Source organism: Antedon mediterranea, chromosome 7 (genome assembly GCF_964355755.1).
Source record: "Antedon mediterranea chromosome 7, ecAntMedi1.1, whole genome shotgun sequence".
Lineage (NCBI taxonomy): Eukaryota > Metazoa > Echinodermata > Crinoidea > Comatulida > Antedonidae > Antedon > Antedon mediterranea.
The window spans coordinates 29,784,952-29,804,306 of record NC_092676.1 but is presented as its reverse complement, the minus strand read 5'-3'; the positions used below and the strand labels follow the sequence as shown (position 1 = coordinate 29,804,306).

Here is a 19,355-nt window from a genome sequence, read left to right as displayed (position 1 = left end):
TTTAAAATTCCATCAGATGTAATGTTGAAAAATTAATGATAGGTATGCTTAATTGCAAAAGCCAATTCAAAATAGAAAGTATTCTATTTCATATTGTAGATTGGGGACCTACAGAGGATTTAACCACGCGTGCGTACAAATGCCGTAGTATTGTATCAATGTTTAAACCCGCGCTCGTCACTAACGAATCACAGTACAGTATAACATTTTGTGCGCGTTTTATATGACGTAATTCCAAACGCGCGCGTGTGTTTTGAGCTGACGATTCGTTGAATTATTTTCTCCAGACCATCGTCGATGGAACTCGACTACGCTCAAACAATATTATTAATTGTTTAATCACGTCTGGGAATAACTGAGTAGTTTAGAGATGCTTCTTATGACCTTAAAGAAAGTAAACCAAATGCCTTTCGACATTATCTTGAGTATAGATGACCGAGTGAATCCGAACGAAGAAGAAAAACTACAATAAATATTTAGCAGCATAGGCTGATTGCGCTAAGTCCCGAGATGCTTTAACTGCTTATAAATTAGATTTGACACCGTCATCATTTTAGCAGGACTCGTAGTAGCAGCAGCAACCGTACCGTAGTGAAGATCAGATGCAATATACGCATAGGGGAATATCATAACACGCTGCACGTCTTTTTTCACGTTTGACAGTTTCTTAACAGGGGATTTTTTTTGTTCCAAATATTATCTGTTGACGGAATAAAATGAGTTATTTTGTCAGGTGAATGCAGGAACCGATTAAATGATAACGTTTTCTTGGAATTCTGGTAAGACAATGGGTTAGTAAGCTTTAGATTTGGCATACTTTTGTCATCATAATTTAGTAGCGTGCACAGCGTCAAAGCAATTTCTAGTTGTCATATACTGAATTGTATATGGAAACATTGCTAGTTGTAAGAATGTATCGGATTGTGCATGCATACAAACATACTATTAAATATGCTACAGTTATTATAAAATGTGAGACGTATTTGGATACTTCGTTAATTTAGGTCGATATTATATATATAAAATGCTCGCAGTACTAATGACAAGTTTTTGACAGGTTTTTCTAAATATAACTTAAATAATGCTCACTATATTGTCTATTTTAAATGTATACATTATTACTCTCGCCTCTTCTTTTTCGTCATTCAAACATTTTCCAGGATTTGTTTCCATTTTCTGCTTGAATATTAATCAGCACTCATGTATGTACCGACTTTTGATTTTCTGTAGGGTTAATATTAAATAGTTAGCATTTTTCAACAACCACCTCATTTTTATGATTTATTATTATTATTTTGTGTTTATTCCACAATTTCTTTTCAAATACAAGTCAGGTGTGACATCAATCAGAATTATAAATCCCATTCAAATTAATAGAGCGTTTGGTGTAGTACTAATGGACGAACTAAATCTACTCCGTAGAGATCATTTTACCAAGTCCGGTACTTTGTGTAGATGTGCGGATATCTGTGTAGCAATATTAATTAATTGTTTTCGTCAATTTTTTACTGTATTGATTACAGTATTTAATTAGTACTATAAATTTCTTATACTAATATAATAATAAAGGAATAATAGAATCTTATTTAAACTGTAAACCTATCGCCTGATATAATGGTGTCATCATTGGACACCGGTGAACTATTTTCACCCATAGTTTTATTTATTTGATTATTATTTGATTAATAATTATTTCTTCTCACTCATGACATTTGTTGGAAAATGTTAGCAAACAAAATATATTTAATTTGCATATTATCTTTTCTATTTGAAATACTACATTTAAATAATAAATTACATCGATATATTAGTAAGAGGAATTGTGCGCGTATCATTTTGTTCAATTAAGCATAACATTGTAAATACCAATTCGTTATTTCAAACATAATTATGTTTTTAATAACTTCTCTGAAATAATACTTAAAACGCCTACAATACAAGAATATACTAATAGAGACTATACCTGTACTTCTAATACATATGCTTGTGTCGTCTTTCATCGTACTCTTTATCTTATTTCTTATTTTCTAATACTTCATCAACTCAAGTCCAATTGACCATATATATATGTTCTTACCTAACATTTTGATTTTACAGGCTTAACTTCCTATTTTAGCCTCAATTGAAAACACTTAAGTCAATCGATATAATACTTCAATAATGAAACACGTAAACGCTTAAACATCATTCAGCTTTCGTATCAATTACTTTATCATAGACTTAGACTCAATCATTCATTTTTATTAACTTCACTTAATATTTTCTAGTCAAAAAAACACATTCAGTATTCAATTCAATACAAATAATAAGATGTATTTGATAATTGTAGATAGGAAACACACACTGTGCGTTTCTAATGTGAAACTTTGCGACGAAATGGAAAGTTATGTCACGTTAATTTATTGTGCGCATGCGTGGAAGGTGACACGCTTCCTCACTACATTTATCGACACAGTTTTGGTGGTTTTCATCAATGCGTAGGTTCTTTGGTCCTAGAAAATTAATATTCTTTTTTAAATCAAAAAATACCCTTTATAACCTTTGAATAATTTGGTATCAAACTCATTTGGATGCAACGCAAGTGACGTAAGCGCGACGCAAGTTCGCGCAATCAAAACGCCATCCGAGAACTGTCGCTTGTGATTGGTCACTTGCGTTTTGCCTAAACATCGTTGAGTTACTTCGTGAGACCCAAGCTCTAAGGTAGAAACAAATGTAGGCCACCTATCTGATTTAGTTTTACAAACTACATTCCACATAGCCATATTAACAAATCTAACAAGTAATAAAGAAACAAATTAATTTGAATATAAACTGTGTAACATAGTTGTAACATTATTTACAATCTTACATCAAATATGGTAGTGATATACCTAAATATGGTAGTGATGTGACATCATCATGTCTATCTATAGGCACATCACATACGTTTTGATAGTGTAGACAGAGCTTTAGAGCTGTACTGAGTAATGAGGTCGTTATTCGTTGAATCGTGTTGGTCAGCTATTTTGAATTATTGTACATTTATGACGTTTTGTGTCGTATAATGATAATGTATCATGAATACATTTAGAAAACAAAGATACTCAAAGATAATACTGTATAAACAGTTACTCTCATTTTGCTTCTCTTTATTTTAGTAAATGAAAATTGGATTTTGACAATTTCTTGAAGAAGTTCTCTTTCTCCCAAATGAAATACTGTTGAAGATATAAATAAAATTCCGAAAAATATCATTATTATGATTCAATATTTTGAACTATAGGCCCTATATTGTATCATAATAGCTTTTGTCTCTTTGTTCTGAGTTTATTATTATATTAAACTTAGTGATGCTAATTTTTAAAGTTGTAATGGGTCGATTTCGACAATCTTTCAAAAAATCATGAATTTTTGTTTACACACTTTTTCCTTATCATCCTCTATTTGTCAGTCTCCATTTTTATATTTACTTTTATTCTAATCCCATCATGCAACTCATGTCTGCCTTATGTACCAATTTTATCTGCCTTCAACTTGCTCCTTACTTGCACTGAGGAAGGGTTAGCTCTGCATTTCTTCTTCTTCTTTCTGCCTTATCTTCAACTTGCTCCTTACTTGCACCGAGGAAGGGTTAGCTCTGCATTTCTTCTTCTTCTTTCTGCCTTATCTTCAACTTGCTCCTTACTTGCACCGAGGAAGGGTTAGCTCTGCATTTCTTCTTCTTCTTTCTAGCTGTTTTTGTTTTTTTGATTTAGCTTTTTTGCTGAGATTCAGCCACCGATACTCACAGAATTGTCATTTTTTCATTGCTTATTTTATTTTGTATCTCCATTGAGATCCAGACACTGATACCCATACCATTGTCATTTTTCATTGCTTATTTTATTTTGTATCTCCATTGAGATTCAGCCACTGATACCCACAGTATTGTCATTTTCTTTTATCCATTATAAATTGTAAAACCATTATACCAATCATGGAATGCAATAATCTATAGGAACCCAGTTGTACCAAGATTAGTAAACCACATAAAGTATGTAAGCTAACCCTTACCAGGTACATTAGTATGCACACTGTTCAACATTCGTTAAAATAGACTCGAACATGATTTAACACTTCAATATTATGTCATGTTTGTCCAGGGACGTTGTCAAATGTCCATACGGTCAGTTATAGATGAGTGTCTATTGGACGAGTATGTGTCTAATGGACGAGTATGTGTCTATTGGACGAGTATGTGTCTAATGGACGAGTATGTGTCTAAAGGCCCTGTTTCTGCTGCCAACTAAATACCGTATATTATACGGTATTTTTTGAATACCGTATATATACGGTATATTTTTGGCAGCAGAAACTGCGCTCATAAAAAATATACCGTATTTTGTATACCGTATTTTCCCCACAAAATTTGTGGATAAAATACGGTATTTACAAATTTATACCGTATTTTTTGTACCCGTTTCTGCTGCCAATAAAAAATACCGTATTTTTTTTTTACATGACAAAAGGTCAACATTCGTGTTTTTATTTTCTGTCACTGTACACACGTGTATAGATATATTCGGCGAAAATGTGGAGCGAAGACGTCACAGTTTTACTAAATAAATGTGTGTGTGGAAGCTAAAATGTCTGGCCAACTAAAAGGTAATAAAAGGGACAACCACATTTATAAAGACATTTCTAAAAAAATAAAGCAGGAGTATGGAATAGACTGGTCTCCAAAGCAAGTAAACTCAAAGCTGAAGAGCCTGCGAAAGCAGTACAACATTGCAAAATACAATAACTCGGGGAGGGAACGAATTAATTGTCCCCATTACGATGTTTTCTGTGCTCTCACAACATCTCTATCACTAGGGCTAGGCTGTTGAAAGTGAGACGTAAAACTTCCTTTATTGCGACTTTTAATTATCGATCAAATAAATGAATGGCAATTTGGGTAAAAAAGATGAAATTTAACACGACCACCCAAGAAGTATTGTTAGCAGAAACGGGGTACTAAAAAATACGGTATAAAAAATACCGTATTTTATACCGTATTTTTATACCGTATTTTAAGCAGTTGCAGCAGAAACGAGTATGTGTATATTGGACGCGTATGAATGTGTGCAAGTTTATTTGACGAATGTAAAATTCAGTAAATTCGGGTTAGAGTCAAGTCATAATGAGACAAATAACAAGAAACTGAAACATTACAAACTGATACCCTCTGTTTTAACTAAATTAATGTCGTATAGCAACATTTCGGCCACAGGCCCTTTGTGGAAATTGTTTATAGACCTATTGTTGGCACACAAATTATAGTATTATATTCGTCCATACTTCAGTTCGTCCAATTCACCTGCCTGGACATATTATCCTTTAAATTTGTAAATAGTTTGTAACTGAAAATGCCATATTCATACAGAAACCTGTAGGTCTATATTATATACGCGTAGGCCTGTAAAACCGATCAGTTCAATGCATTCTGATGCACGTTTTAGTGAAATTAGAAATGTGAAATAAACGATATATAGATGATACAGCTGCTGCCTCTCTTTTTTATGCGTAAACATTTTATCTGTATAATTTCTCTTACACATTATATTCGCATATATAATGTTTTGAAAGAGAAGAGACGATATTACGTCACAGCATATTATCTGTCAGATATCAAGTATTCCTTCTCGTGGAACGTGACTCTGTTGTAAGTATTAAAGTTCATTTTCTAACAATTTGCATAAGTGCTTTATTTCTTTCTATGAAATAATAAAAACAACAAATCAATATGCGATGGTAAATTAAGATATTTCCGTTGCCAATTATGTTTAGGACATTCGGTAGAAAAAAAATCATGTTTGATAATTATAATGTATCACACGAAGGAATGCTCGAACGCAAATTTGATTTTGGTATGAAGTGGTTGTTGCGTTTAAGCTCGGCGGCGCACACTAGAGCTATCGGCTGAGCCAACTGGGCAAGAGTTGCGTTACGGTTGCCATGTATGACGTGGTACATGTGCGTACAGTATAGTGCGTTCCATCGTGCGTATCACGCGCGGTATTCACTTCGTGTTGGTCTTTCTCAAAATTGACATCGGAATCAAACTGAATGCGTTGTAATTAAAAGTAGGCCTAACTATTTACTTTAGTCTTTATTTAATGGTGTTTTTTTGTTTAAAAAAAATATATTTGCCTTTGCTATAAGTTTACATCAGTTGTAGGTGTGGAATTGTTGATGCGTAGGTATCAAACTTCGTTCGACTATATCCTTCAGACTGGAACGCCTCCACTGTTTTCACAGAATTTGTAAAAGGGGCTCAATGTGGCTTTTTAATTTATTTCATTTTTGTGTTTCTGTGAAATGTTCAAGGGTGCAGGTGGTAATTTAAGATTATTTAGGTCATTTTGTTGTTCGTTAATTAACTTCCATCAATTGCATTATGTGACTAAATCTGATTCACTCATAATATGAAATTTGATCCAACTAGTGCTCATTTCAGTAATACAGTACAGTACTTGAGTTTCAGTATTCCGGCTGCATTCAACGTCATGTAATGTTATGTAGCAATTCAAAAGAGTTTACAGTATCATAATGATTATTATGAATTTGGGGAAAAACGTTGAAGTTGTTATATAACGTCATCACATTCAACATTGTCCAGATATATCTATAGGCCTAGTTGTTGTGTTTGATCATACAGACCATTTTGAACAACGATTTGACGCGCGCGTCCAAACGCTGTTGAAACGCACGCGTAAAATTATGTCTCTCTTGCGATAATATTGTTGTTTCTCTTTCTGTTGAAAAAAACCCATTGTACCATGCATTGATATTGTTATATTATGACCCAAGCTTAGCATTTTTGATAGATAGACTGCTCTTTAAATATTCATTTACTGATCAACCTTTAAGGGTAAAATTTAACACTTTGCTTATGACAGGTCGTATATTTTAGGATTTACTATCTAATATGTCATTTCGGATTATAAGGTAAGACATTGTCACACATTGCTTGCTAAAAATAGTAATCGACTAACTTTGTAAACATACATCTTAGAGATGTGAGCAGTGTATAGACCATAGTCAAATGTTTTTAGTTATTTTATTCATATCCAGGAGAGTAAAACTAGTTATCGACTAAAATTGTAAACATACATCTTAGAGATGTGAGCAGTGTATAGATCACAGGGTCGCAAAATGTTTTTAGTTATTTCATTCATATCCAGGAAAGTAAAATAGTTTGAGAATGGTTTCCAATGAATGAACTTTAGCTAATAATGCAGTACTCGTTAAATTTACAAGATAAAAAAAAAATGTGTAAGATTCTTGAGGTAAGAATTCATTAGTTTCCAATTATTTCAGTTTAATTGCATGAATACTATTGGTTTTAGTTGCTATCTCCACAACATTATATTGGTTCTTTCATTTATTAGTTTATGTTTGGGCGATTCCCAAATGTATTCCACTAAAAATATCTTCATAATATAAATCACAAATAGTCAATGTACTGTATAATAATGTTCTTCATACCGCCGTCGATTTGACACTATGCTGCTGGTTTTAAATATACACATTCTTTTTGTTTTACAATTAGTAAAAATGTATAACTTAGAATTGTCTTTGAAACAGGTCTAATTGTAACACACTATCGGATATGAAATAAGTTTCAAAATAGTAAACAAGAAAAAAGTGAAATGAACTGAACATAACACATGGCTAAAACTTTCACAAAACCTTGAAATCATCAACAATGCATTATGTATTTTTAGTGCAATAATGAATTCGATCGTGCATAAGAAAAAAGTAATAAAACAGGCCTGAATTCACATCTGACGGTTTTCAATGTACTGTCGATGTTGTTCGACTAAATAAGTACAGTTAACCTTTGAGTTAAATGAGTCGAACTGCCGCCATTACGACTCATAGTATAGTTTTGAAATGTATGGTCTGGTCTGATGGGCTGGTTTCATCGTCATAAATCTAAATATTTAGGTTATATGAACAAATAATTAGCAAGTTTTTGTTTTTAGGGATGGTAGACGGAAGGAAACGGCAATTTATTCGAATTATTATTCTGCGCATGCGTATAAGTCTAGTATGAAATAAAAACAATATAATAACCAGAAGTGCGCCATCTAACGTACCATATTACATTATTTTTTGTCTGCAAAATGTAATATATAGCTCAGCTCCAGAAGTTAATAATAGTCAACCTTATGAGTAAATGGAAACGTGTTTGATGACGTGTATTACTTTTATTTAGAAGAAAACCACATATATTTTCAAAGTTTTCGTGTAATTTAAATGCATACTTCGATACTCACGCGTCTGTGATGATGACGTCGTCAAATTAAGTAATCTCCATGCTGTGGACAGAACGAAACTTGTGAAGGTTTACACTTGCATAGTTCCATTCTTGATCTGTAAATCACTTTTCTATACATATACATGCACTAAGATCATAATAATGGTTAAAACGTGAGAAATATTGATCAGACGCATTGTGAATACAAAACACATATTAAATATTTATAATTAGGCCTATTTAGTAACAATATCGCAAAACCTGCGAATGTGATGAAGACATTGCAAGAGTTTTAACAATCAGAATTTCTATAACAGTTAGAACATATGTACATGTCTTGGTACAATTTTAATTTTCCGTTGACTTGTTTTAAATTATTTTTTGTTATTGCAACAAGACCTAATTTGTCATGAGGTATGCTACAGTTAATAGCGATTAGAACATCAGACAATAAATCAATATTTTAATAGTAAATTGTCGTCGTGGCATTTTCTCTATTTCTACAACAAACTTTGAACGTTGATATTTTCGTACTGTCTGCATCAGCTTCTTCAATCAATCAATCAATCAATCTATACGTTTATTATTTTCGCGCCGTTTAAAGCTTTGTTCCTACGTAAGCGCGCCGCAATTAATTCAACCAATCAGGACGCGATGGATCCTCCGAAATGTCACTTGGGAATGGTCAACTCACTTAAGATGTGTCTACGTCGTTTTGTTACCTCCAAGTGAGAACCAATGTTAAACCATTGTCATTTTTTCAACTACAGTCTGCTTCTGTCTATTTCAATAGCCAAAGAAGTTCACAGTCTTAATACTATTATATGACACGTTTAAATTAACCTACGTGTGATTTTTTTTGTCGGATATACGATATAAATCATGTGTCGACTATTTCAATCTATTAATATGGTGTTTTTTTGCAGACGGTAAGATTGTTCGTCTTAGGAACACTTGAAAACAAATGTTTCCGTTTGTAAGATATAAATCAATGGTCAGACGTGTGAAGAGGCTGCTAAATGTCGATATTAAAAAATAAATAAAAGAAAAGATTGTGGATTTAGAACAGAGTTTTGACCGCTTAAGCTTTGTTCCCCCTAAAGAGACGCAACGCAAGGACGCAAACGCAAGCGAGTTGACCAATGAAAAGCGACAGTTAGGATAATTCATGCGTTGAGTTCACGTCGTTGCGTGACGTCTCTAGTGAAAACCAAGATTTAGACTAATTTTTTTATACTTAACATTATTTTTTATGATTTTGAAAAGAGATATATTGGTGTTATAAATATCGCTTTTATTAGTATATTAAAGCATTATTTGCGAATCAAAAGTTTAAAGCGTAAAACTAAAGTAGTGTTTATTCTAAGTAGCGCATATAAGTATGGCGCATCAATCGAATACCGACAAACTACGGTATCACTGTGTTTTATTACTTAGTTTTATCAGTGGTACTTATGCTAGTAATAGCTGATATATGGTTAAGAGTGAATGCCAGGTATTTTCTTGGCCATGGACTGGCTGTAAGTACTGCTGTTATGCTGTGCAGGACTATGAGCTTGTATGATATACCACAATGTACTGGTGCTTGCAACATGAACCAGAAATACGAATTATGGTGTGATTTTTAAATAACTGTTAATTTTTAGTGTATAATAATTAGCGAATAAATTGTTTTAATCAATATATCAAGAACAATAAATTAACTAACCATTTAACGAAAAACAGTATGTATGTATAACGTAGATTACATGTTTACGCTCGAGTTAATAAAACCAAAGCTAACTTAAAGTTTCCAATATTAACACAGAATTTTGTTAATTTTCAATCAAGTCTATCATGTACATTATTATTAAGGCTTATCCTGCTTGGCCATCGTTGGCTATCTAGGAGGAAGATGCACAAAAAAAACTTTTAAAAGTGTAGGACGCCCTCTATCAACTGAAGTATTAGAATGAATATGTTTTATCATCAATGTCCAACCGTACAATTGTGCTAAAAGGCATTACATATAAATTTAGATATTTGAACGTTTTTTAGACAGAATTTAGAGAACATTGCTTTCCAAAGACGGTGATTAAAGTTACTAAACGAGATTATGAAATGATTTGTGTACGTTCAGTTTCTTGAAGTATTCTCCGCTTCGAAATTTTATCATCAATTTTCAGAATGAATGTTATTGTGACCATTTTCTGTAGATAATGTTTGAATAGAATTAATTGTATTAACCTCGCTTGTCCTCTGTGAAATTTGGCATCATTAATTATGGGTATAGTATCGGACACACTATTCAGTTTCAAGCACGACTCTTGGCCAAAGATGGGTTTCAGGCTGCTTCGAGCTAATTAATTACTGATCACATTAGACTTAATGAACCGGGTTTCTTTTAGTGAATAAGTTCTTTGACAGATACTGTTTTAAAGATAACAAATCGATCATCATTTGGCTCTCCCGAATCCAAATGTCGCCACAAAGTTTGCCATGATGAAGAACTTTATTGACATTTTGTTGATATAGTTTTTGTCTGCTGATTGATAAACCTTATCCTTAGTTAAATGTATTAATGCATTGAGAGGTAGTAGGCCAAGAGGTTTTGATGAGAGGGGAAAAGCGATCGGTGATCCATCTTGATTCCTAAGGCTTCTTCCATTTCGGATACTATTCAACTCCCTTATATTGATTATCTGATTACCTCGTCCATCAGAAGTGACGTATAGTCGTTAAATATTAGAACTGTCTTTCCTGTTAAATTAAACTTCCAACCAGTTATGCTATTTTGAACTTGTAAATCAACGATCAAATATATTCGAGCAGTCCGGTGTTGAAAATGAAAAACGCGTTTTGTCGAAACGTATTTGAAAGGCGTAATAAGCTATGACATATTAACTAAACACGTTTTGTATTTATTGTTAGAATAATGCAGATATCATATATGATATTATTATTATTGTTGTGTAGTGCCTAGCGAAATATAATATATAGGATCACATGACCGTGTGTGTTCTAAAATGACGACATACCCAACGGCAACGGTGTCATCATATTATGAGAGGAGATAGTATCTCTATGATGTTTAATTTACTCGACAGACAATCCTAAATCAATGGTGTTTATTTATGATTATTATCATTTAATAACATTGAGTTATTAAGTTATGTATAAAGTCGTTTCAATAGCTAAACAATAATATAGATAAAACCTATTTAACATTGTATATTATGCGGGTAGGAAAGTTATGAATATTGAAAACAATAATTATGCTTGCATAGAATAAGGCCATTATAATAGAAAGCGGCAGGTTTTACCAGAATTCACTTTTCCCTGGTTACGCAGATTTGTTTTTTTGTTGTCTTTTGTGGTTTTCCAACTTTTATTTCATCCTAATTAGCATTGTTTCATTCATCATGATTTTTACATGTTTACATTATCTAATCTAATTCATCATAATGACGTAATTACATCATTTGGTGTGTTACATGCTACAGATTTTGTCCTAACATGTAGGCCTGGGCATTAGTGGAACCATAAGTCACCGTCAATAACACCGCCTAAACATAATTATCTTATAATCTTAAATAGATTTTGATCAAATATTTTTAGTGTGGTTAATATTAGAGGGTTAATAATAACCTGCCCCGTTATTCGTCCTTTTAAATTACAATTAAAACTATTAATATGATTGTTTGCATTTGCATTTATCGATTATAATAGCCTCGTTTAAGAACCTATTTGTGAACTAATTAATTGCGGATAATGAATAAAATAAATAATTCTAGATTCCAGTAATATTTGATAAGATTTAATAACTGATGCAATCTAAAGTGCTTGTATGTATTAATGTGTCACATTCGCTGTTGTCACCAACAATGTCACCAAAAATGTCACCCCGTCATTACTGTTTATACTTAATGTTTGTTACTTTCCACAGTGCAGGACTGATGTCATAAATTCGTAACACATGCTGTGGCGTCGCATGCCACACGAATCGCTAACCACGACGACTCAACGGCGATTGGCCCGTATGTGTTTAGTCGTGTGCCAGCAGTAAGCCACTGGTCCGCTGCTTCAAAACAAGCGCTGGAATGTACAATTACCTGCTGACGACACTACCGATGATTTCGGCCTAGCTTTCGATTACATGGTATCACATCAGCGATATCGTCAGTTTTACTTTTTGTTTTTGTTGAGGGATATCAACGGCGTTCATTATGACGACAAATGTTAGGATCAATTCCTGCTGCAGTAGTATATGGTTCGTATTTGTAATCTTCCATCACCACACCGTTACGCAAATTTCATCGTTAAAATTAGGTAAGCCATTCATTTGTTAATTATTGTATGCTTACTAATTTCATTAAGATACATACCTTGAGCTTAACATCCTATATGGGCTAAGTTCTACTGATTTACTGGGAATAACTACAAAGGTATGCGTCAAAGTAGCATTTGGCGCGCAACGCAAACGCGCAAAATTACTCGCTGGTCTTTCATCCTATAGAAATATAGTGCAAATGTTTTCAAAAACTTCGCCTAATTATCCAGGATTAAAGAATTTGATTTAATTGTAACAATTATAAGATTATATTCATCGTATTCAACCGAAACATCTGTTCGCCATTCGACCAGCAGATTCGTCAAATAAAAATACATTTTAAAAATCGTAAAACTAATGCTGCTATTGTAACCTACACCCAAATATTAACATAGGAACAAAACTCGTTTATGTCCAAACCATCGACATACCAATGCTCGCTGGAGTATGTATTACTTTATTCGCGTGCATTTTCGAGTTATATTCGAGAACTAAACCTTGCACTAATATTAGTTGACGTGAGCCTGTGTATCTTACATATTATAGAATCAGTGACGTACTCGGTATATCAGATAGGTAATAGAATATACGACAGGTTAAATGATAATTACATGTCTTAATTAAGAGCAGTATATTTAGACTATTGCATGTGATTTACTATTACTGGCTATTGTGGCGATGATTTGACTAATTGCTTTAAACTGACCGTAGTATTATAATTGGATCGTTTTGGATTTAAAATAGGTCTAACGGTAACGCTATATGTCACATGTCAAGCCAATTAATAACTTTAATTTATACAGTCATAAAATCGATTATACTATTACGCTATTTGTAATACATAACAACGCACCATATCTGGCAAACGTATCTAATGTTCTGTAGCCATTCGTATGTAAACGCTTCAGTTGGTTCTGGCTATCAAGTTCTTCACTACGTTGTTTTATGTTTTATGTTTTATTCAATTTTCAGGCACAACAATACATGACAATACAGCGGTGCAGCACCCTGAGGATTGCCATGAGTGCAAAGCACTATCGAGATGGCTCTCCATATACTGCACTAGAACATATAAGACAAACATATACACAAGATGCTCTACATAAACAAAGACTTAATATTAAGTGGAGTGGAGTTGTAAATTGTCATGAGAAAAAAACCCTGACATATGACAGGACTTGAACCCAGGACCCTTAGATTGGTAGCCAAGCATCATAACCACCAAGCCACAGCTCCACTTCACGTTATTATTGTGTTTTGTTTTCTGGAGTTACAACTCTATCACGGTTAAGATAATTCAGAAATTTAAAATAAGAATAAAAAATATCCTCAAATTGATAATAAAATCCCAATATAAATTATTCTGTCAATTTACAACACTAGATGGCACGCTCGCTTCGCTCGCGTACCATCTAGGTCGTGCCCACAGATGGTTCTCGAATACACAGTATTTCCAGCGAGAAAAAAATGGAGATTTCAAATGTACGTACTGCCGGACTATAATACATTGTCGTTTACAGAAACGAATAAATATACACAATGATTTATGTAGTCAGCTAAAATTAGCACCCTGGGAATTACTTCCGAGAGAGAAACAAAATGAGTCAATTTTTTTTATTTGGACTCATTTAAACAAACCCAATTTGTGTTTTGTATGTAACATTAAGGGTTGAGGGATGGGGGAAGAAGATAGGTACAAAGAGGAAACATTTTAAAATATATTCTTATCCACTCAGTAACGAAATATTGTTTTTAATGTTTTATAGGCCTATAAATAATATACCACTAAATACAGTAAAACATTTACGATTTAATACGGTACTTTGTTAAAACTCTCACTGTCATAGTCGATTGAAATAGTAAAGTACATGTAACGATACACCACTACGACGTTTATATATTTTTAAATTATTAATTAATACAAACGTTGAGAAGCAACTGTCAGTAATAACGTTTATTTATTTGTATATTATATGTTTATAATCTAACAGTAGGGCCTACCCACATTCACAGTAATAAAGTTTATTTGTATATATTTTTATATTACATCTAACAGTACCAACACTCACAGTAAGAAATTTGCGATTCAAATTGCGATCAAAAGTGGTTAATACCTTAACAGTATTGTACAGCATTGCAATACTATTTATGTTTATTCTCCAAGGGGGCCCATAAATCTAAATCTATACCTCTATGGTTAAACCAAATAATTTGGAATGTTTATTTGTATATTATATGTTTATAATCTAACAGTAGGGCCTACCCACACTCACAGTAATAAAGTTTATTTGTATATATTTTTATATTACATCTAACAGTACCAACACTCACAGTAAGAAATTTGCGATTCAAATTGCGATCAAAAGTGGTTAATACCTTAACAGTATTGTACAGCATTGCAATACTATTTATGTTTATTCTCCAAGGGGGCCCATAAATCTAAATCTATACCTGTATGGTTAAACCAAATAATTTGGAATGTTCCATTCATCACAAATCAATACATTTGTAAAAACGTATATTAAATGTATCAAAATAGTATTTTTTAAAGAAAATCGGCCTGTCTTCAACATTATGATGGTGTACTCTAGCTGTTCAACCGGTTTTCAGCTATTAAAAACAATTATCGTAGGAGGAGATAGGAAAATGCGAAGCCTCCTCGCATTTTTGTGGCGGGTATTTTTCAAGATGGACATCCATTATACAGTGTATACCACGGTCGGAAAACACCCCTATTTGGGGCAAATCTTGGAACCTAAATTCTTTTTAACCGTCAATAACTTATTATCTAACTTAATTTAATTAGTAAACAGGGTTACATCAGGTGGTTAAAATCAGTACCGAAAGTACGAACCAACTTTATATACCATCGAGTAAAAATTATAGAAGTAAGGCGCGATTTACCGAATTTTGCCCTTACGTAAATTTATATATAGATGTGTGTTTCATTCACACACATGTTGTTTTTGGATTTGAGTGCATGTCATAATCAAGCATTTATAGAACCAATAGATGTACTGATTATGTTTAAATAACATTTAGTATAAAACTGACTCCAAATAATGAGAGGCAAGTCATGATTCAACGTTTTGATCTTTATTTGATCATCATCAGGAATGAAAAGAAAAATTAAATAATCGGTATAATAAGAGTGCCTGACACTAAATTGAATTGGTCAGTTTTGCACCAAACATTTTTCAGGTTTTTTGGCACATGTGTTTCATTATTACCGAGTATTGTTATATTATATATGGCTTTAGAATAAAATAGACTGGTCAAAGAGACATGTTAATAGACATGTTAAAATTGTCAGAGACAATGATGTTCATGCGCAAGACAAAAAGTAGGTCGCACTCGAATTGCGTCGTAGAACCGGGCATTAACATGTTCAGCGTTGAAGGATGGATGATCTAGTGTGTAATATGTGAAACATCAACAGTCATACATAAACAACACATATCGTTCATTACAGATTATTATTCTGCTGTCCAAAGAGAATTCAATATTTTAGATTTAACGAGTTGCAAATAATTATAATTTAGAGTGCATGTCATGTCATGTCATGTCATGTCATGTTCAATTCCTTCACTAGAATCATTTTTAGATAATAATGCAGATAATAAAGTATTTCGTATAGAACGTTAAGTCGGTACTCATGAAATTATTTAAATAATAATAATAATTCATTAAAATTCAGGACTTCCATGCACTATCGAACTAAAACAATGCTATGAATGTAAAAGTGTGACGTGATGTTTATGGCATGTTTAGCGTTTCATACCTGATTGTACTTTAACTACTGCAGTTATAATGAGCGCTATTTTGTTCCATAGACTTATTCGATTTCCAATGTCCATTCCACGTTCGTCAAGGGGGATTTTAATGGTAATTACGTGATGTTTGTGGCGTATTTAGCGTTTCATACCTAATTGTACTTTAACTACTGTAAGTATACGAGCACTATTTTGTTCCATAGACTTATCCGATTTCCAATGTCCATTCCACGTTCGTCAAGGGGGATTTTAATGGTAATTACGTGATGTTTGTGGCGTATTTAGCGTTTCATACCTCATTGTACTTTAACTACTTATACGAGCGCTTTTTTGTTCCATAGACTTATCAGATTTCCAATGTCCATTTAATGGCAAAAATATATATTTAACAACGAGTTTTCTTTAAAGCAGCAGGTTTACGTTCCTCAAGAATGATTGTATAATGTTTGAAACACCGTATAAAGTAGTTGATCTTCATTCACAAAATGTCAACTAGTTCATGTATACCTCAGTTGTAGGAGGCCTAGTGACAATACAGTTTTAATATCTTATAGGCCTCTTAGAATAATTATAACCGAACGTGCCGTTTCGGTGATCTATGTAAAGTTGTTTCTGACTACTATCGCATGAGTCTTAACTTACACTTTAACATAATACAGAGTACAGACGTTACATGTGACTAACTCTCTGTATTGCAGAATTTGCCTATTACACTGACCATTAATGCCAATTTGGATAGAGAATCGATCGTGTGAAAAGATCGCATTTAAAAAATGTGAAATACAAAGTTATTTGTCAGTGGTTACTACCATCTCAATGTCACGTGCTTCTATGTTTTCTAAATTTCATAGTATTTTTAGTACGCCTGCTGCTGTCCGTATTAAAATCAGTTTTTACGACTCCTCGTGCAAAAGACAAATATGGGTTGCATATTTTAAGGAGGGCGTTCTATAAAATATATTGATTTATCGTAAAGAAATGCTTTCCTTGGAAATACAGTGATGTCCCAATTGAGTGATTTGGTTTCAAACATCTTACGGTACAATTCAAAGTTATCAGTTATTTATGTGAAAATATAAAGTTATACCTTGATCTCAGGTGAGAATATGAAGTTGAAATACGGTTGAATTAATAGGAATGTTCATCCGTGAAGAGGCAATAGGAATGGTTCATAAATTGCAACAACAAAATGTATTTACTTTGCAGACGTACAGAGTAGTACTGCACTATAACCCTCTATAAGCCTCTCCAGCAGTTGTATTACATTATTGTTGCCCGTTGTTAACAGAGGAAGTCGTTTTGGCTATTGTTACGTTATACTATAACCATTTAGGGCATACTGGAAGCCTCTCCAGCAGTTGTATTACATTATTGTTGCCCATTGTTAACAGAAGAAGTCGTTTTGACTAAAGTTGTTACGTAAATTTTGGAAACGAGCAATTAATACTAACACAAGTCATCGTCACCAAAGTAGTTGGTTGTTGTCACCATGTGAGTGACAAAACTTCAAGAAAGAAACACACAAACCTTCATACACAAACGAGTAGGCCTGGCTTTACTGTCACTCACTCATCTTCATACACAAACGAGTAGGCCTGGCTTTACTGTCACTCACTCATCTTCATACACAAACGAGTAGGCCTGGCTTTACTGTCACTCACTCACCTTCATACACAAACGAGTAGGCCTGGCTTTACTGTCACTCACTCATCTTCATACACAAACGAGTAGGCCTGGCTTTACTGTCACTCACTCACCTTCATACACAAACGAGTAGGCCTGGCTTTACTGTCACTCACTCATCTTCATACACAAACGAGTAGGTCTGGCTTTACTGTCACTCATTCATTCATTCATTCATTCATTTACATTTATTTAGTCATCGTTTATAATTTTCAATTTCAGTATATAATTGATGACAACAATCCTGCATAAAGAAGTTTACAGTTCTGTTTTTGCAGGACCCTTTTACATAATTGATAGTTTATTAATCAACTCTTAGCTTTTAATCTTACTTAAATCGTCCAAAATCATACTCTAGCTGCAGCTATATATTGTTCATCCATTTTTACTCATTTAAACTTACTATTGTTCTTAAATTAGTTTATAGAACGCAAGGTAAAAATAGTTAGTCTCGTCGGGGTATTCTTTAATGTACTTATTGTATCACAAACTCTAAGTACATCTTTCTGTAGTCTATTTCAAATCAATGACACAATATGTTCCATTGTTAGTGTACGTTAAGACGCATTCTTAGTGCATCATTTCATTAATGTTGTATTAAGTAAGTCCGAGCGTTAAACATAACACGTTTAATGCTATTAAGACCTAAGTGTGCAAACTACACGCGTTAATCAGACAAGAAGGTTTGTATAATTATCTTTAGTTAACCTGTGCTGCTGCTTAAGGTAACATAGAAATCCATTAAGACTCTGTAGTTTATTAGCAGTGCGTTTTGTTGATCTATTTTAAGTGCTGTCACTTTTTCTTTCTCTAATAAATGTATAATCAAAGACGAGTAAGACTTATGAATGCTAATAACATTGAGATAAAAATATGTAAATCTTCTACATTTACAGTCCGAATTATAAGTCAATGACTCTAAAACTTAAACGCCAATCTTTGAATTAAAAAAAAAAAGTTTTGTTAAACGAGGTCTTAGTCCTAAATCCACATCATATTTGCATTGTATTGAGGTCAGTACAACTTCTTCCACCAACATGTTTATTTTAAAACCGCTTTCAAAATTTAATTTTTTTTCTAGTTTGCATCCCTAATGTCTTCTGTAGCTTTTCTTTTGCTTCTGTATATTTACTTTACGAGACAGATTTAATCTATAAAAAAGATTAAATGAAATGAACTTCAATTAATGCTTTACATAAAGCAAGTTTTTAAAAGTTGTAAAAGAATTATAAGCATTGAACTACATTATGTAATCTGTGAATAATAGAACCAAATTGTTGAATTCAGAAGTTTTGTGAATATTTTAATCAAAACTTCAACAACA

General features: G+C 33.0%; 1 protein-coding gene across 1 annotated transcript in view; it reads left to right on the top strand.

Annotated features, from left to right (window-relative positions):
- Positions 1–555: 555 nt before the first annotated feature.
- LOC140054208 (glutamate receptor ionotropic, kainate 2-like) overlaps positions 556–19,355 on the top strand; it is a 37,459-nt gene continuing 18,659 nt past the window's right edge. The window contains exons 1-2 of the mRNA XM_072099117.1: positions 556–779; positions 12,192–12,574. Coding sequence (XP_071955218.1) covers positions 12,472–12,574 — 103 coding nt within the window. The 5' untranslated portion in view covers positions 556–779; positions 12,192–12,471. The remainder of the gene's footprint in view (positions 780–12,191; positions 12,575–19,355) is intronic.